The sequence below is a fragment of the Arvicola amphibius genome, chromosome 6 (genome assembly GCF_903992535.2).
Source record: "Arvicola amphibius chromosome 6, mArvAmp1.2, whole genome shotgun sequence".
Classification (NCBI taxonomy): domain Eukaryota; kingdom Metazoa; phylum Chordata; class Mammalia; order Rodentia; family Cricetidae; genus Arvicola; species Arvicola amphibius.
In genome coordinates, this window is record NC_052052.2 from 77145507 (window position 1) to 77166636 (window position 21130).

Genomic DNA, 21130 nt, shown 5'->3' on the forward strand with positions numbered 1-21130 from the left:
TATAACTTTGTGCGAGGTGTTTGTTATCTGTGTTTTATTCATTTTGTCTACTGAATGTTAGCACAAAGTAAACATAGGGCAAAACTCAGAGACATCAGCTCCCCAGAAAGCCATGTTTCTATACTGAGCTGTTTTTTTCTTAGTATTAATACCTACACCGGCTCATTGCCATCTTCATCATCCTCCTTGCTTCCTTGCTCTTCCATACACCTCTGTGGGGGAGCACTACAATTCTTAACTCACTCTGCTAACTAGAGTCACATCTGGCTTACTGATTTGTACCTAGTAGGTGAGATTTTATGTTCAAATGGTTTTGCTGATGCTGGTCCTGTGATCTGAAAGTTTTTCTTTTTTTCTTTTTCTCTCATCTGTCAAATCCTAATTTAAACAACTATAGGCCAAATTAAATGTCAGTTCCCTAAGGGTGCTCCCTTTTTAAGAGGCTTTCTTTAATTTGCTTTTCTCTGAGTTATGCTTTCTCTTCCTTTGCTTCAATAATCGGTTGTATTGTTGTATCTGGAAAACTCAGTTCATTGACCTGCAATTTGAGGTTTACAGCTTTATCTCAACATGGATCCCTAAAGTCATGAACATTTTCATCTTTCTCTTTAATTACCCGGTATCTTTGGCATTTTATTCCAACCTTAGGCCTCATATTGTTTTCTCAATGAGCACTTACTTTTTTTCTCTCCTTTGTTTTTAATTTTCTTTTTTAATTATAGCTGACTTATGAATTTATAAAAAACATTTTCCATGAGAAGAAATTTATTTCATTGCCATTGTATCCCGTCTCTAATAGGCAGAATGGAGAACCTTGGCAGCCACTGTTTAGCTGTTTCCTCACCTGCCAAGTCTCTACATTAGTCTATGTCTATTCCCAGTCTCCCCCTCATGCTTAAATGTCTTTGGAATCTTCAGTTACTAATGACTGTTTACCACCTCTGCTCCCTGAAGTACAATAGGCATCTCTGGTCTTATGCTGTGTAACTCTGTAGTTGTTAAAGCTTGACAACTGAATCTGCCTTCTGAATCTCTTCTTGAGTTTATGGAATTTCTCCTCAACACACTTCACAGGTTTTTTCTTCTTCTTCATGCTGCTCGTGTGAGCATTGCTTATTGTTTGCTTTCATTATTCGTGAGTCACCGGTGTTCAGAGTGGCCTCATCCATGCCAAGAGCACTAACCACCACTAGAACACAGTGATCAACACTCTCTGCCGCTAATACCAGTGTCTCTTCCCATTTGGATTAAAGGATCCCGTTGTTTATTGGAAATTCTCAGATGGATATTTCCTGGACACTTATCATTGATTCTAAATTCTTTGTCTTTACTACTTGCTATCATGCATGGCATCATCCTTGATTCTAATCACCAATCCAGTCGGAGGAGTCACCACACATAGGTGCTTCCTCACTTCACCTACCCACCCACCAAACCTTGCTATTTTTCTTATTTTCTTTTATTGTATAAGGGAGCTTGTTCTTGCCACTTATACCTGGTCTATTTAATTAGCTTCCTCCATTTTTACCTTACTATCATTAAAAAGCTTTCCAGTATCCCTTACAGTTAAACCAATCAAAACTAAAACACTAACAGGACTGTTCTGCTTGAAAGCTGTCAGTGGTTCACTATGATCTCATGGGAGTGATCCTAGCTCTTGATTTGTACAGTTCATTCACTCAATAAATATTGATTAGTTTCTACCACACGATTGGTTCCCGGAGCTGGGCACACACAGAAGGCGATAAAAGCCAAGTGTCAGCTTTAACTACAGATAGAAGTGAAGTGGGAGACAAGGGGTAGCAGCTGGCTCTTGCTTCACTCTCTGGGATTCCTCTCTTTAAAAATGCTTCCATAGTAATTCTGTTTTTTCAATCTTTTTCCTGTGCTTTTTTCCTGGCCAAGAAGCATTCTCTGAAAAGATGAGGCCAGAGGCTCTATCGGCATACTCTGTCCTTGCTCTGAAGGATCCCTTCCATGGGTTTCTATTCAGAACTCAGCTGTTTCTGTTCTAGCCTTGTGTCGCAGTCTGGAAGAGCCTATTTGGATACAAGGACTCAATAGATATTTGATGCATTTCCACGAATGAGCACAGAAAAACACTCTGAAATGTTATTTCACTACTCTTTTGAAAGATTGCCTGCTGAGATTGCTGATAACCTGGGGAGAAAGCTCAAAATGTAGGAATTCAGACCGTCCCATTTCTAAATGTGGCTCAAATGAAATATTTATGCAATAGGTAATACTACACCCCTGTTATGATTACATTATTAATTTCAAATGTAATACTTAGGATCACATGAATTCTACACACTTCACATAAATCACATAAAAACTCTACATACTTCAACTTTTAATCAGGATTTTAGTGTTCTTCTCTAGATTCAGTATTACTAGATTGTACATAATGCAGGTTGGTGTTTTTCCCCTTCTCTTCATTAGCATCTTCACACCACCTTTGTGACAGCTTGTGATTGTCCTGCTAAGGATGCCTTGCATTCATAGATTGATTTATTAAAGCACTGTGCCATAGAACAAATAATTGGCTTAGAATCAAGTTAAATTCTAACACTTTTGTACAATGTGATATTTTTAGAACATGTGACATTGTAAAAATAAAATACATTGTAACAGAGCCGAGTTTTGTGGTCTGTAATATACATATGCTGAAATTTATCTCACTGATAGGTTTGTTCTGTAGATTTTTATGATATGAAGAATAAAAAGGCATTTGACATGCTATCTAGATGTAGTATGTGCTCAAAGATCTATTATTGACTCTCATTAACAGATTTCAATATATTATAATGTCTATGTTTTTCATGTCTAATATAAAATTAGAGAGTGGTGATGGACACAGTAAGGGGAGGAAACAAAATAAGCAAAACTATTGAGCCATGCAGGTCTTAAGGTTTCATTCATGCCATTGAGGTGAGAACTGAGTGGCACGGGGAAAGGATTGTTGAATACAAAACTAAGTGGGGAGAGCATCAAAGGGAGAATGGTTCAATATGCTCCATTACGGGTGTCACCCTAGCTGTACTTAGATCAATAGATATATGCTATTGGCAAGCTGTGCTTAGGTTAGAAAGGTGGTAAAGAGTCATGAATGTTTATAGTAGGAATATTCCAAAAGGGTAAATGTACTCGTAGAAGACCCATTTCTGAGGCAAACAGCAGTAGGATCACTCTGAGCTTACTATGATGATAGGTGGAAACTTTATTGTCAAATGAACTGGATGTATGTGGAAGAATGTATGTTGATGGGATATAGAGATGGTGGCTGAATGTCAAGACAAGTCCCAAGTCTCTCAAAGGAATGGTTTAGGAGATTGTGTGGGCCACTGGGACAGAGAAAAAGGGAGCAGGTCATCTTTGATAGAACAATGGTATGTTTAGTATTGAGTATTTTAAACTTGAGAAATCTGTGAGATTTTATAGAGAGGTTGATGAAGTGCTTATCCGTTAAAATGCAGTGTTTACAAATTAGAACTAGTACTCATCCCATTGAGTCCTAAACCATTTTTAGAATAATCATAACATTTAGTTAAAAAAGTCTGTGGGGTGCAGTCATTAAAAGCTAAGGTTCACAACCAAAAAAGGTGAGAATGTACTTTTCCTATGACTAAATGACTATGCATGTAAAGTTTGACATATGTTACTTCATTAACTCAATTGTCTGTCTCAATTGTCTTTTTTTAAAATCTACTTAAGTGGAGGTCACCATTACTAAGATGAACGTAAAACTACAGTGTATCTGTCTTCATGAATATCTTGACTGGTTCTCTCCAGCTATTGGCAAATGTGATTAGATAATACTATTTTGACATATTGTGACTGGCCCTCTATAGGTTTCTGCTATTTTTTTCTGGTTCATATGCCTCAAATTGTTCCAATTATTGTCAATCCACAGTTGTTTGTTTTGGTTGTTGCTTTAGTGACAATCAGATAAAATAACACTCAGCAATGTATCACTCAGCACATATAAAGTCTATGGCATCACAGTGTCCTATACGTGAAAAAAGACAGGCATTGCATGCTGCCAGAATTGTGTTCTACACTACATTGCCTTTGGTGACTTGTGGTTATCTGATATTTGAGGTGCAACTTGGAAATAGACAATAAACGTATTTAACAGAATTTTTAATCGGTTTTCTTGCCTTGTATGTCTTGAGTCATATACTGAAATTGTAGTTAGGCTTTTACCTTAAAGCTTAATTGAAGTGGACTCAGAGTTGTGTTTAATGTGAAACCTTTACTTTGGCTGAAAAGGATATCTATGTCAAGACTGGAAAATAAAATCAAATATGTGTGGTGCTTTCTCCCACTGTTTAAACTTGTTCTTAGGTAAGATTTTTCCTGATAGTTTGATAAATGTTTAGACAAGATTGGACACTTTAAGATTACTTTAAAAATAATTCTTGGACTGGTTAGATGGATCATAGGATAAGGGTGCCTGCTTTTATGCCTGATGAACTAAGGTTCTTCTTTAGATCCCACATGGTGGATGGAGAGAGCTGACACCTGCAGGTATTCTCTAATATCTACTTGCATGTAGTGTCATGTATGGGTCATTAAAGACACACACACACACACACACACACACACACACACACAGGAAACATCTGAGCTCACTTCTATTTACTATGTGCAATCTTGGCTCAGATATTAAACTTGAAATAATATAGGTATATTGTATAATTCTGAGAGTTGTGGAACCTTTTTTAGCTCTTTTGCTTAGCTTGGGGAGCTAACGTCCTGGGATCCTAAGGGCCACCAAGGACATATGAGTGGCTTTTTTGGTTCTTGTGTCTTAAACTGAAAGACTGGAGTTCCTAGATAAGGGAGGATGAGTCTTAGGAAGAGGTACCTAAATACAGGAAATTTAAGAGAAAGGGTGAATCCCCAGGGCTCTTGTCCTGCTGGATGGGTCCTAGGGAGGAGGACAACACTCAGCTCTTTGTCTGGGGCTTTTTAAAAGAACTTTTGACAGAAACAGTGGTGAGGTGTTTGGCGGTGAGATAAGCTACTTAGTCTAGTAGTCTGAACCAGGTATCCAGGTGCCTTCTCTCTGCTATAGTCGTGTGCATCTGTACAGGTTTTCGGCAGAGGTCCTCATTTGGAGTTAAGACAGAAAAATTCTGGCACTGAGGGTCTTAAGCAAAGTCATTCTTGGAACTGGTGCTTAGGTGCCTACTCTTTTTGGCAAGTTCGTGTCATGTTAGAATATAGAATATTACCATAAATAAATCATTTTATTGGTAGTGTAGATCTCGCTGTTCAGAGTTTTCTGTTTCTTGCACTATCACTGTGCCTGCCCCTGCCTGCTGTGCTTTTCCGACTCCTTGGTTTCCTGAGGACACAAGTTTTGGTGAATAACTGACAAGTGAAGAAGACAGTATCCCTTCCCTGACTAGTGCTCTTTGATAGCATGGTTTTGGTGCTCTGAGCCCTCAGCAAGCCTTGCTGCTGTGCTGCAGGCTGGCTTGGTACTTGGGATTCTTCTGTATCCATTTCTTAAGTTCTGATATCACAGAGTCATGTCATCTTGTCCTGCTGCATGAACCTCCTACTTTGTCTCCACTCAGTTCTCTGGCTACTGATGGTTTTGATGTGGGCGGATATATGTCTTCTCAGCCGCATTGCTGTAACTCATTCCTTAGGCCCTGGGTAAATGACAGCACCATTCAAGTTTCCTTGTATTTAGACTCATTCCTGTCTGAGGCGGAATACTTGGAACTCCCCCTGACTTTCTCTAGCATGTGGCCTGTCTCTAATCCATGTGAAGAAGGAGGCTGCACATTCCTTTTACCCATGCCTTAGGCAGTCATTTCCCTGCTCTTCTGCCAGGTTTCAGCCTGCCTCTTTCAGCTCCTCTCTTTAGCATTCTTTTTTTAGAATTCTCTGGCATGAGTTAGGCAGCACTCCACCATGTTTCCCTAAGCTGTAGGGCACATTTAACGTGCTGGTTGAGAGTTCTTCTCAAAGCTGGAGGTGGAGGAGTTCTTTCCCCTTTTTACCCCCTCCTCTGAGGAGTTTGGAGAGAGGGTGGGAGGCTCTGCACTGTCAGCTTCCACTCAAATCTAATTCCTAGTCTTAAAGACATTGTATGCTGTGATGTGGGTGAGAGGTTAAGAATACATCTAAGTGTACTTCGTCTGCTTTTTTGGTAAGTGTGATATGGTGGTCATAGATCTCCATTCAGAATGTGGCTGGTGTGTCAATGGTTGTAGGATTCAGCTGAAATAGCTACATTTAAAACATCCTGTTCAATTCCTGCCTGTACTCTAAAAGTTGCAGGAAACCAAGACTCAGGGGAGTTAATTAACTTAGCCAAGCTCTTTCAGCTTTTTAGGTCTTCCTATTAGTGAAGACCCAGATTAGGTGGTAAAAGCCCTGATGAGACCACCAGAATGGATCAGCTGGAGCTATCAGGGGCTATATGCTACGTTCAAGATGTAATTATTGACCCAAGTCCTCAGGGAAACTTGAGGCAGGGGTAGGGACTTCCCTTCCTGTATTCTGGTCCAAAATGTGCGCCTTGGTCCAGTAATCCATGTAGAGACTCCAGAGAATGAACTAGGTATGGGTGGCTAGGGACCAGCTATTGTTATCTTTTTCTTTGTGTGTCTGTGTGGTTTTGATGTAAATAATTCGGATATAACAATTAGAAAGCAGGTGTGTAGGTTCTGAACTTGATTCACTTCTTGGCATTGCAGGCTGATGAAGAGTCCAGTTCAGCCATGGGCATCAAATGATCTCTATGTTTCAGCCTGTGTCAGCTCTCTGGGTCAAATAGTGTATCAGGCAGTAGTACCTACGACTCCTTGAAGATCACAAGGTTTAAAGACCATGTTTGGTATACAACTAGCCTAAACCTGAACTGTTAGCCTGTAATCCCTGGTGGCAGGAATCCCCTTTATGAACCTTTTAGAAAATCAACTATTCTCAAATATTCTGTGGAAGATTCTGAGGGATCTCTGTAATCTTTGTGGCTCAACTGCCATGGTCCTGGAGCACAGAGGATTCTATTTGCAGTATATCTGTTGCTTGTTGATTTTGCAGGATGAATGTGGATGGTAGTTTGACTGAGCTGTGAGGCAGAGTGAAGGAAGCTCCTCATTATACACAGAAATGTGGAGTTCGGTATCTTCTTCTATCTATCCTCACATTGCCTACCAATATTTAATGCACATTAGGTAAACTCTCAACCACTGAGCTGTATTTCCATCCAGACTATGAATTTTTTAAGTCAACAGAAATACATTCTAACCTCACATAATCCTGTAATCTACATTATCACAGACATTCAAAACCAAGAGGCAAGTAGGGCATTACCTAACCAAGACAAAGGCAGAAAGTATAACTACTTTAGAGAAGCTAGAAGATAGGAGTCAACGTATGTTGCTGGGGTCATGGTAAAATGAACTGCATGAGAGTCTCAGTTTGGAACCATTAATATCTCTCATCGCATGTCATTATAAGGGGCCCTCCAGTATATGCTGGGGTTTTTAGTAACAACCCTAGCCTCTATCCATCAGATATAAAGAATATCACTTTAGATGTAAGGTTGTGACAAAGGTCTTCCTAGGGCTGTGAGAAACTTGGTTAAACAGTTTTTTTTAATATACTCCTAGGATGACAGGCTGAAGATTCTCTCTCTCTCTCTCTCTCTCTCTCTCTCTCTCTCTCTCTCTCTCTCTCTCTCTCTCTCACACACACACACACACACACACACACACACACCATTCCAGTGTTAGATAAATAACCTTTTGCAGCCTGAAATGCCCTGAATCCTGTCTCCTCACAGCAACAGTTAACTATTCTCTCACAGGCTCCCAGTCACACCCACTCACAGCAGAAGCTCCGGAGAAGGCTGTATGGGTTGCACAGTAGGATTCCAGCTTGTTGCAGTTCACTCCAGGAATCACTGAACAATTGCTCCCACACCCTGCTTGCCACTCTGGTGGGTTCTGGCAGACAAACCTGGCAGCTGTCGCTGATACAGTTCTGTGCTCAACATGGAGAGCTTTGTTTTAGGACCTGAACAAAACCTCAGGCCTTAGATTTTTCCATCTCACACTCAGCATACATGCCCACCTCCCTTACCCTGACAGCTGGGGATTTCAACAACAGGCAGATTTTTTTTTTGTGGCATCTCATTGTAAAATGGTGCAATTGAACAATTGAGGGAAATACTCAGCTGTAATGAACCATGCATCCCTCTTTTATTTCTTGTTTCCTAGCCTTACTGACCTCCCATATTCAACTGGGAGAATCACCAAATGAGGAATACTTAATCATGTATATAGCTTTTACAGCTCACAAAATGTGTGTGTCCTCATCATATTTTTAAATGATAACCAGAAAATTATGAGGTCTAGTGAAGGGTTGTGACTTCACAGTCACATGACTAGCCAAGATAAAACACAGCTTTCTAAAGTTTCTTGCCACCTAAAGGCTCACAGCCCAGTAAACAAGGCAGGCATAAAACAAAGAGGTGGGCAAGACAATTGCCACTGACATAGATTTTTAGAAACTCGGAAGACAGAGTTGGGTGGACAGAATAGAACAACAGTTTTTCAAAGGATTAGAAGATAATGTCCCTGATGACATGACCCAAGATGACTTCCAAGGATCAGGCTTTATTTAAACATAAGAAGAAGTTGAACAAAAGTATTTCTTAGAAGATCATTAAGTTGAAAACATCAAGTCAATGGTTTCAGTAAGTGCTCTACCACTGAGCTATATCTCAAAGCCTGGAAACATTAATATCAAGTTGATTTTGACAATTATTATCAATTATGTCATTGAGCATTTGTTCTGTGCTGGGAGGGAGAGGGAGCACTCTGCCCTGTTTGACTCAGGCACCATGTTAGTTCTGGTATCCTCATTAATTGCATTTTATAGATGAGGAAAAGAAGGCAAACAAAAATTTTCATGAAACAATATTGTTTATAGATGATGCAACTTAAATATGTATTGCCTTTGTCATGTGAAGTGTGGCAAGGTTGTTTAGTAAAAAAAAAAAAAAAAAAAAGGTGGGGCAAGCAGCATATGGTTAAGCTAGCAATTGACTACCAGATAGGATACAAAACTAAACTTTGAAATTTTGAAAGCAGGTGATTTGCTTCTATTCTTTTCAGGAAAAAAAAAATGCCCACCTAAGGTCTCTCTCAAAACAAAATTTTGTCCAATATAGTGCCACTGCATAACTAAAGAGGTTGGCAAGACCTGCCCACTTTCCCAACCCTTGATCTTTAGTGTCCTCTCCATAGGTCAGGACACACTGAAGCTTATAGGTACCAACAAATAGTCTTTTCAAAAACTTCCTTGAAGCCGGGCGGTGGTGGCGCATGCCTTTAATCCCAGCACTCGGGAGGCAGAGGCAGGCGGATCTCTGAGTTCGAGGCCAGCCTGGTCTACAAAAGCTAGTTCCAGGACAGGCTCTAGAAACTACAGGGAAACCCTGTTTCGAAAAACCAAAAAAAAAAAAATAAATAAATAAATAAATAAAAAATAAAAAATAAAAAAACCCCAAAACTCCCTTGAGTGTCCAGAGACCTTCCACTGAACTGTGTAAAATTTGTCCTTTACCCTGTTGTAAGAGTTCTTCATCTTAATGTAACCTCCCGGAATAGACAGTTGTTAGAACATTATAAGACTTTGTGCATTTAACCGGCCAGACTAAAAGAGGACAAATCCTCAGTGTGTTCCTCCCTGTGATGTAAAAGAAGAAAAAGACACTCCTGTTCCTCAAGTCTCACCAATGAGAGGCAGGTGTTTGGTCAAGGCAGAACATGGGGCAAACATCAATTCTGTCCCATAACTCTACCTGCACGCATTAGACTTAGTTACTGCATTAATTTATTTCTTTCACCCTTAAAACACATATACCTGGAAATCTGTACTTCATCAAGGATTGAGAGAGATGCCCTTACCTTATATATAGGGAAACTATACTCCATAGACTATGCAGTTCATATATCTTCACACTGCATGTGAACAGCAAGGCAAAGTAAAACTATGTGTCCCAGTCACCCTTGGTTCCCCGCTTTTAACAAGGCAGTAATCTTTTTATAAACATTAAAACAATCTACTGAAGACCTATTAATGAAGATATGTTAACCTCCTGTTTTTCTTTTCACTGTCTTTTTCTTCCCTTCCCTCTTCCCTTTTCCTTCCTCTCCTCTTGATCTTTTTCTCTACAGGACTCCACAGAATGGAGCAAGAATGAGAGGAAAAAGGCCGGCAGAAAAGCATGAACTGGAGGTTTGTTGAGCTCCTCTACTTCCTGTTTGTATGGGGCCGTATCTCAGTGCAGCCCTCCCACCAGGAGCCAGCTGGGACAGACCAACATGTCTCCAAGGAATTTGATTGGCTTATTTCAGACAGGGGGCCTTTCCACCACTCCAGGAGCTACCTATCCTTTGTGGAAAGACACCGTCAAGGATTTACAACCAGATATAAAATATACAGGTAAGATTTAGCCTAAGAGAGCCCTTACCTCCCCTTTCTGTTGTACTTTGGAGAGACAAGACATTGTCTGACACCTAGCTGTGTGGAAATATTCTAGGATAAGGGACTGTGACCTTGCTATAGGCTGTTAATTGAATCTATTCAATGTTGCATAAAATATTAATGAGTCCAAATAACCAATATTTATTAGTACTTAGTGTACTAGATGATACTTATTTCAGTATGTTATTTATACTTTCTATTCATCTGATGTAGGTTTTGGGTTTTTTTTTTTTTTTCTCTGTTTTACTAGGCAACTGAGTCTAAACTAGTTCAAATAATGTTTCCTAAAGAAACAATTTAAAACCTTTTAGAACTTAGATTTAACTCCTGGTATTCCTGAATTCCTAGTCATGATAATCTTCTTGTTTTGCAAATACTATTAGTGAATCTAATTTTCTAACTAAATATATTCATGAATTTTTTGTGGTAAAGTAGAGATATTGACTGAAGAACCTTTTTTTTTTTTTTTTCCTTTTAAGCAAGTCTGAACTGGTTACTAACTTATGGTAATTACACCCACCGAAAAGGACCAAGCTCTGTACAGGAATGACCTTCTGAAGGTTCAGTAAATGAGTCACATTGTGCAAGCACAGTAGAGAGATTAAAAGGAGAAAACTACTTGAATTATTTACATACTAGTAGTAGTCATGTAAAATAGGTGACTTAGGGAAGGGACAAATGACTGGAGTTTTTGCAACAATCCTGAGTTACAGAGAACTCCCAGGAGAAAATGAGTGGGAAATTGACTGGTGCAGATAAAATGCCTCAGATGGTAGAAATTGTTTCTCAGAGCATCAAGCTATCACAACGGGCGATAGTTTGTGATAGAATCTATCAGGGCTAGTGTGTCCTGTCCTGTGAGCTACTATTACCTGGTGATGAGATTTCTGGGGCACAAGATTTATAACCAATGATCTACTTTGGAGGGAATCTATCTGTAGTCATGTAAGTTAACTTCAGGAAGAATTCTACTTGGTGATTGGGTGACAAAAAGGGACAAGAGATAGGAAGGCAGGAGATGATAACATATATTTTAGTTCAAGATACTCAGGACAGTAAGTGCTATACTTTAAAGTATTGTTTTCTAATCCTCAACCACCAGTACTTTCTTCATGTACTTTTCTTAGGTTCCATGTTCAAGTTAACTATATTATCCTTGGCATATTTATAAAATGCTAGTTTATTCCTCAATTTTTAATTAGAATGTATTTCTCTATTTCTTTATTAACTTGAATTAAATAACTCTTTATATAAGTAACTTAAATCTCTTTTAGTGTCACACATTCATGTGTGTTTTTATCCAAATGTTCACACATGTATAACATTTATTTATGTCATTGTAGTTGATGTGCAGATTTACATGTGCTATATGCTTGTTATTATAACCACAAAATGAGTACTGTATTATAATGGAAGAAATGCCCAAACCACTTTGCAACTTTTATCTTAATGTTCAAAAAGAAAATGCAAATCTGACATTGCAGAGATAGTTAGAATAAGAAAGCAAGAATGCAGGGTAGAAGGAGCTTGTTGGCCTGCAGAGAGCAAGGCCTGAATTAAGACTTTAGGTTTTCAAGTGGTCGATGTGGAAAGTAGCCACACCATTCTGTGATCCTGATTACTGGAGATGAGTGAATTTTGAAGTTTCAACCCCTGAAAATGATTATCTTATAAATGTTATCATACTAATGCCTTGAGGTCTCACAATAGCTGTTCTGCCTTGCAAGAGTTCATAGGTGAACTTTCTATGGGCCCTGAAGAATAGAAAGTAATCATTGAACTGCTGGGAAAAGGTGCCTATGAACATTATGAAAATGTAATGTACAAAGAAAAAATGTATAAAATAAGGAAACTAAGTATGAATATAAAAGCATGTTGGCATTTCTGCTCTTGAAAGAAAATACCAGAATTCTAACATAATGATTGATTCAAAAGGCTTCCTCTGGGGAGAACTATTCTTAAATTACCTGAGAACAATACTTAACTGCCTCATTTCAAATTTAGATCCTTAGGATCATTTCTAGCAGAATACAGCTATTGGTGTTTATGATTATGCATAAGCTAAGGATTATGAGTATGTGTTGGTTGCTGGAGATGATGTGCCAATCTCAGAAACTCTTGATCCAGGGTAATCTGGAGCTTTGAGCATTAAAGCTGGGGCATGACATGAGTCTTTGAGATTCAGATATTTAATTCTGTCTGTGTTTTTTAAATTAGAGCTTTATTTTGTTTATAACTTTGTCTTTCATTTGGGCCTCTCAAGGACACTTTCAAAGTTGGGGTCATTTGGGTATTTTTTTTTCCATTTAAAAGACCATTTTATGAGTGACTTGAATAAAGTCTTAGAGCCAATGAATTGACAAAATGGGCTTGAAACCAAGTATGATTATTAGTTCATAACCATACTAACAGATGTGCTAGAATTATAGGTAGGTGGGTCCCAGTTCCAATTTTCTGTGTACTGTACAGTGCTAGGGAATCCTGTCTTTTTCTCCTTATCCCACATTCCACATTTGTCAATGTGATCCAGGTTACTAACTTTCAGCCTGTGCTTTCACGAATTGCTGGTGACTGATTTAAGTAGCTATAGAAACCACTGTAGTATGGTGAGAAGCTCAAAAAGACTGACCAGGCAGGGTTCTCTGCCCTTCAATTCCATTAAAAGAAGGCTTACATCTGCTTGAAAGTTTGGTTTTCACATGGGTTCTCTGTTGGAATGGAATCCAACATTTAAACAAATATTTCAGTCATTCAGTGAAATGATTTCTAAGATTCTTGTAGCTCTAAAATTGTGTGAGATTTAACAAAGGTTACTTGGTTAATTAAATAATGGAACTCCACCCAGATGCCAGACCCTTGGTCCTCTAGTTATTCTGTCTTTCCTTTATGTAATACTTGAATAATTATTAAACAGTGGCTATAGACACAGCACTGTGTTTAAGGATGATGATACAATAATGAAGAAAATAAACACCGCCTTTCCTCTCAGAGGAGAGAGTGACATTGATTAACCATGTGTGTGCACACACTTATATTAAGTGCTACAAAGGAAAACATCCAGAATTGATAGTCCTAGAAAATAATGAATTCTGTGTTCATTGGTTTGGCTTTTGGGGTAATCTGTGTATGAAAATGTATGTAAATGGATACAAAGAGACATATGCCACCCAGTTGCAGGTCAGAACAAGCACCAACTAGCTCATGTTAACTGAGCCAATTATCTTTTGATTTGGTTTCCTTTCTATTTGCCACTTTGCTGAAACATTAAAGCATATTTGAATGTGCATGTATTGCTTGCTGTATGATAACATGGATACTGAAGATTGATTTTGCTTCCTAAAGAAAGAGATATCTTAAAAGTCTTCCATATTACTCAATGTTAGAAGGCAGTTCAGAAATGAGTCATTAAGTCTCAGCCAGTTCCCTCCTCTCCAGATTCTAGGCTACTACCAAGGGTGACTTGGAAGCTGAAAAAAAAAGTCATTTTTTTTACCTATGCAGGTTAAATCCATCTTTTTATCTGTGCACAGATTCTGCCTATAGACTGTAAAGTTATGTGAGGAGTCACTCCCAGTGATAGTGTGAGCACTGTTAAAATCCCTGAAGATCATTCCATTTTGGTTGCACAAGAAGAGCCATCTGATGTATGTATGCAGTTGTTGGAGTTTGCTAGATACATATTCTGTCACTTCAGACAGTATGAAAGATAGAGTTGGAGACTTGAGCTAAGGGTGATGTATGAAGCTGAGAGAAGTTTTTGTCTCTCACATAGTAGATATTGTCCACCTCTCTTGCTTTCTTTCTTTATGTTTTGATTAAGGAATAGAATGATTTGAGGCACTGTTCTCATATGGCCAAAGGGTAAGTTTGCTGAGGTAGGCTTCAAGGCCTTTTCCATTTCTGAGATTCCATATTCCACTAAGACTTATCTTATATAAGTCTCTGAAGGGGAGAAGCTGAATTTAGAGTCTGGGGACCCAAGCTGTATTGTGTTTGAAGTCTCTGTTAGGTACTCTAAAGAAAGAGAATTGGCTCTGCTTAACCACCTTAGTCACATGCAAACTATCGGAAAATACTTTATAAAGTTTAAATCATAGCTACGAATTACGATAAAAATAATTAAATAACCCATTTAACTTTAGGTTAGGAGCACAAGTGTGGTAGTTACTAACTCCTCACAGCTACCTTGTGATGAAACTGTGACCCTGACCCATATTTTCAGTGAGATGACTTATCATACTCTTGGAACCTCTAAACAAGGGTCCAAGAGCAAGTCTCTAATATGATCCCTGAATTTGATCTCATGTCTGCCCCTGCTCTTAGTGCTTGGTTGGTTACCTAGTCAAAGGGACATTTATTATTGGCAAACTACAGTTTCTGACACTCACTTTTCTTGTCTGTAAAACTGAGATGGTATTAAATGTCTGGTGTAATTGTGATGAGGAAAAGAAATATTGAGTATAAGCTGCTAGGAAGTTTGTAGAAAAAAGATTAAGAAAACTTGAGTTCTAGCTTCTATTTCAGATAGGTGAATATGTTGTTAATGTTTTTTATTACATTTCTGTTACCTGTTTATAGATTTTGAGATCATCAGTAATTATTATAAATTTGGCCATTTATTTCAAAAATGTCTTTTTGTTGCTTTTCCTTTTTGAGGAGTGAAACGGGAGGGTTGGTGTTCATTTGTTTTTAAGAAATAGACTCATATAGCCTAGTCTGGTCTCATATTCTCTGTGCGGTGGAGATTAGCCCTAAACTTCTAATTTTCTTGCTTCTACCTACCACTTATTAATTTCAATTTTTGTAAGAAAATTAGGGTGTCATTATGCACCTTGATTCTAAAAAGTTGAGTCAGGGGAGGACAGTGGCAAATAGGTTCACTGTGCTATAGCTGAGGGTTTTTTTTTTTTTTTTTTTTTTATTGAGTAGCTCTCGTTGAAGGTATCAATGAAAGTGGTTTGTGGCTTATGCTGATCCTGTCTTTGAGCTTGGTACATGCACCTAAAAGTTGAATATAAGTCAAATATTGGTAAGCCAAATTTAATTGCCTTTCTTCCATATCTGTTTCAGAACTGCATTAATCTCAGCTCTAATGTGTAGTCCTGATGTTCTCTCATGTCTCTCACACAAAATGTTTTTAATAGGTTTTGTGGTAAAGCTCACTGAATAAATGAATGGATATGGTGTTGTATGGTTCTAATATGAATGAGAAGTATTCCTAACCTAACACCTACTCATTGGTATACAGTGAGGAATCAAGGAAGGAAGAAACTATGCATGGGGGAGTCAGAGATATTCAAGGTGGTAGACATTGTAAGAAACTTTCAGAAAAGTAAATGTGAAAGAGAAGCTAGTCACTGTTTCATTCAAGAAACTGTGCTTAGGAAGTCTCAAACCTCTGATTCTGTGTGTATCCTTGACACTTGGTTCTAGGACAGTATTTCTAACAGTGTACTGATTATTAGTTCACATGATATTAAAAGGTATTTTCTAGAAAAATAACTTCATAATGAGCTTAATAAAAATAACTATTGTATGTAATATTGATGAAGAAAATAACTAACATGATACATTGCTATTTTCAGTGTCTAACATTGTACTGTATCCACTGTCAAAATGATTGCCACTGTTTCTTTTTTTTTACAATGATTCTTTGTAAATTCTTTTATCTACAAGGTAAAAATTTAATTCATGTCAGAATACATGCTGTTATAGGCAAGTCTGATACAATATAACCATGCTATTGCTTCCCAGATGATGTCAATATACATTGAGGAAACATAAAGCTCACTTCTTTACTGAAGGACTTTTATTACTTCCAGACTATTTTCTGATATTTGGCCAAATTTCCTTGACTTATCTCCTTTTGATGAGAAAGATGTCTCAAATGCTGCCTTTGCTAATATAGATTACAAGAGATCTGGGTTCCACTTGTGTACCTGGCCCCTCCTTAAAAAGTGCCATCATCATGTGGGATTTTTATTCTGGTTATTTTGGTCCGAAGCTCAGGTTTAATTGACAGCAATGGAATCAGAAGCTTTAATTTTGCTCTGTCATTCAGTTTATTATATCTTTTAAAAATCAGTTTTGAAATCAGTTTGTAAAGGTTGAGAAAGAAATTTGTATTTCTCAAATATAAAAAGGGGATGTTAAAAAGAATATTATAAAAATTTTCATAGGTTTGGTTCTTTATGAATTTGAGATGGGGTGGTTTAAAGGAAGGCCATATTTTAGAAGTTAGATCTCAAAGTGTTTTGCTGCAGAAGCAAATGGAAAAGGTCTTGTCAGGTAATGTTCTGGTATGGGTGTTTACTCGGTGGCAGGCACTCAGAAATGAACCTAAGTCATTTTGCTTTTTGACTTAGACAAGTGTTTAAGGAAAGTGACTAATCTATTCCAGGTAATCTTTACTCTGGGAGTTCTCAGAGGTGCTGCTCTGACTGAAGTATTCTTTAGGAAACAGGATGTTTAGATACTTTCTTTCAGTCAGGTATATATGACCTCTGTCAGAAAGGCAAAATAAAAGAAAACAACATAGCTCAGACCAACTGTAATAACCAAGATTTTTCTTCCTTTGTTAGAGAATATTTATTTGGCTCAAAAACAGAGAAAAAAAGATGAATATGAGACAATATTCCTTGTTCATATGGCCAATTTCAGGTTCTCTGTAGGGGGCTTCAATCTCTACCCTTACTTGATCCAAAATTCCTGCTAAGTTTCCCTAAATGGAGATGGGTACAGAAAGACAGCCAACAACTTTTATTTGGACCATGACAATTCAAAAGTAATCTGCAGTGTTGATTATTTAAAATTGACCTTCCAATTCCAAGCATGATGGTTTTATTGCCACCAAATTGGTACCTGTGTTATATTTTCTTCTTTGCTCCAGTGACATTACTGGAACATTTTCTATGTGTTCCAAATGATTGAAATCTCTGCGAATAATTGTCTGGTTTTAATCATGAGCAGTGTCTATAAATGAATTTTACTTGGCCATTCTCTTGAAGGAGCATCCTGTTAAAAGATCTTTAAGGTGACCCTCCAAATGGTTACTAATTTGGTAGGGGAAATTTGGAGAAGACAAACAGTTAAGCTCTTAAGACTTTAGATTCTGCCCTAAATCCTGGACTAAGGATTGTAACAGGTTTTTCTGTGTCCTGTCAGCCAGCACCCAAACAATAACATAGAGACATCTTTTTAATCATGAAAGTTTGGTCTGTAGCTTAGGCTTGTTCCTAACTAGTTCTTAAAACTTACATTAACCCATTTCTATTCATCTACATCCTGCCATGTCATGGCTCATGGCTATCATCTCTCCTCCTGTACGTCCCACTTCCTCTTCCTCTGGCTAGGATCTCCACCTGTCTTCTTTCCAGAGTTTTCTCTCTGTCTGGAAGTATTGCTTATGCACCTTGCCTTGCTATTGACCATTCAGACTTTTGTTACAATAATCAAAGCAATATATCTCCGCACAGTATACAAATATACCACAACAAAAGATGATAAAGAATCTTCCTCTGGACCACCTGCACTTACACATTCACTTTTAAACTGCTCTCTAAATTTATGATGACTTAACATTGAACTGTTTCATGGGGGATGGGAGCAGAAATCTTTTTATCCATGACTGAAAACAATCCATGGTATCTCTGGGTAGAGTGACCAAAAGACTGATTATCAGTGCCATGTGGGAAGCTTCTTTACTGACTAATGCTACAGAAACTATGGTTATGGAGGCAAAGCCATCTGTAGATTAGTGTGCTAAAGATGTAGAAAGATGGAAGGGAAATTACACAGTTTTGGAAGGCTCTTTACAGAATGGGTAGTGTGCCGGTGTTCAAGGAGTTTGGGGCTGTCATTGGAAACCAGTGAGAGAAGCATCTCAGGCAGTTGAAACACTACCTAGGAAGGCAACAGGACATAGCCTAGGACTAAATTCTCATGGACTGTGTGCACATGTTTTCAGTGTTGTTGATGGTAAGTTCCAGGCCTTAGAGTCAACAATGGAAGGAATTTGAGACTGCTGGTTCATTTCAAGCTGATAATTTCCAGGTAATTATCAGAGTCATATTAGATAGCTACTTATAGTACTTTCTTCTTATGTTTATGTTTTGACCTTGACTTATGCAGTGAAAAATCTTGTACATTGAGTTTCAATAATCATAACCAGAGACATAAAATTTAAAAATATAAACTTTTTTCTTTTTTCCATGAATTATTATTATTATTATTATTATTATTATTATTATTATAAATTTCCGTCTCCTTCCCACCTCCCATTTTCCTCCCCCTCCCTTTCCAGTCCAAGGAGTAGTCAGGGTTCCCTGCCCTGCGGGAAGTCCAAGGTCCAACCCACTCCATTTAGGTCCAGGAAGGTGCACATCTAAACAGACTAGGCTCCCCAAAAGCCAGTACATGTGATAGGATCAAAACCCAGTGCCATTGTTCTTGGCTTCTCAGTCAGCCTTCATTGTCTGCCACGTTCAGAGAATCCGGTTTGATCCCATGCTTTTTCAGTCCCAATCGCGCTGGCCTTGGTGAGCTCCCATTAGACCAGCCCCACTGTCTCAGTGGGTGGGCCCACTCCTCGTGTCCTGACTTCCTTGCTCATGTTCTCCCTCCTTCAGCTCCTCAGTTGGGCCTTGGGGGCTCAGTCGTGTGCTCCAGTGTGGGTCTCTGTCTCTATTTCCATCCATCGCCAGATGAAGCTTCTATGGTGATATGCAAGATATTCATCAGTATGGATTTAAGAAAGGGCCATTTCAGGCTCCCTCTCCTCAGCTGCCCAAGGAACTAGCTGGGGACATCTCCATGTATACCTGGGACCCCCTCTAGAGTGAAGTCTCTTGCTAACCCTAAAATGTCTTCCTTAATTAAGATATCTTCTTCCCTGCTCCCCTATCCACCGTTCCTTCCTCCATCCCAACCATCCCATTCCGCCAGGGTCTCCCCATCCTTCCCTCCTCACTTTTCTATCCACTTCACCCCATCACCCCTTACCACCACCCCACCCCCACCCCCAAGATCCCAATTTTTGCCTGGCAATCTAGTCTACTTCCAATATCCAGGAGGATAACTATATGTTTTCCTTTGGGTTCACCTTCTTATTTAGCTTCTCTATGATCAGGAATTATAGGCTCACTGACCTTTATGTCTAGAATCCACTGATGAGTGAGTACATACCAAATTTATCATTTTTGGTCTGGGTTACCTCACTCATAATAGTGTTTTCTATTTCCATCCATTTGCATGCAAAGTTCAAGATGTCATTGTTTTTTGTTTTTTTTTTTTTTTTTTTTGGTTTTTCGAGACAGGGTTTCTCTGTGGCTTTGGAGCCTGTCCTGGAACTAGCTCTTGTAGACCAGGCTGGTCTCGAACTCACAGAGATCCGCCTGCCTCTGCCTCCTGAGTGCTGGGATTAAAGGCGTGCGCCACCACCGCCCGGCTTTGTCATTGTTTTTTTTACCACTGAGTAGTACTCTAATGTGTACTCCACACTTTCTGTATCCATTCTTCCATTGAAGGACATCTAGGTGGCACAAAAACTTTCAACTATTTATTAAACATGACACATTAGGATATGTTTTGCTTTATCTACTAAAATATAATTTATTCTTTAGTGCATATTTTGTAAAATATTTGTGCCTACCAAAAAGTTAATTCTCATTTTTGATAATGGAATTTGCAATGTGGAAAAAAACTGACTTTGAGTCTGCCTAGTGTAATATATGGGTTTGGAGGAAGATTGAGCTATGGATTTGTAATGGGTTCAAGTCACAGAGTTAGAATCACTTGCCATAAGAACTAGGAAAAAAGCATTTCTGACCAAAGTTTGGAGAAGTCCAAGTCTAAAACTTTTATTTTTCTTTAAAGATATTAAAGATTTGCTTTGTTTGTATATAGATTCTGCCCGCATATATGTATGCATACCTTGCACGTGCCTATGGATGGGTTTGAGCTGCCAAGTGAGTGATGGTAACTGAACCCAGGACTTTGATGAGAAAATAAGTTTCTCTTAAAAAAAAGTTTATCTTTCTATCCCTAAATTTTATGACTCTTATTGACCTGGGTAGTGGTTAATGCAGAAAATCATTACTGTTTAATGTCCTGAGCATAAGCTCTTAATATTATCAGTATTTATCCATAGACTGGACATTTACGTTGAGCTCCACCCACCCCAATGCCAAAGGCTCAGTGAAAAGTGGGAAACAGGGGAGGAAAGAATGTAAGTATTGGAGGATGGAGAGTGCTGTAATACAAATCCTCTGGACATGGCGTGACTGCCGCCATAGACACTCACAGTAGTGGTGCTGATATACAAAAGAGTTACATGGCTCAAGCCAGCTAAAAATTTCAGGATGGGTTGTGTCGTGAGGCCCCACAACCATCTATCTGAGGAGCTGTTGGCATACAAAAGCTCCTGGAGAAGCTGAGTCAGCTTTATGAGGGACTTGATCACATACATAGGGACATCACTCCTGGGACTCAATAGGTTAAAAATTAATATAAGAAAATGGTAGAAAGGTGAAGGTCTGAAGCAGGAAACCGATGTGAGTGGGAGGGAGAAATAAAAACGCTATGGTAGTAGTTAGAAAAGAAGAATTTTTAT

General features: G+C 38.5%; 1 protein-coding gene across 1 annotated transcript in view; it reads left to right on the plus strand.

Annotated features, from left to right (window-relative positions):
- The first annotated feature begins 10261 nt into the window (after positions 1-10261).
- Positions 10262-21130, plus strand: part of Brinp1 (BMP/retinoic acid inducible neural specific 1) — a 133499-nt gene continuing 122630 nt past the window's right edge. Inside the window, exon 1 of the mRNA XM_038335301.1 lies at positions 10262-10479. Within this exon, the coding sequence (XP_038191229.1) occupies positions 10262-10479 (218 nt within the window). The remainder of the gene's footprint in view (positions 10480-21130) is intronic.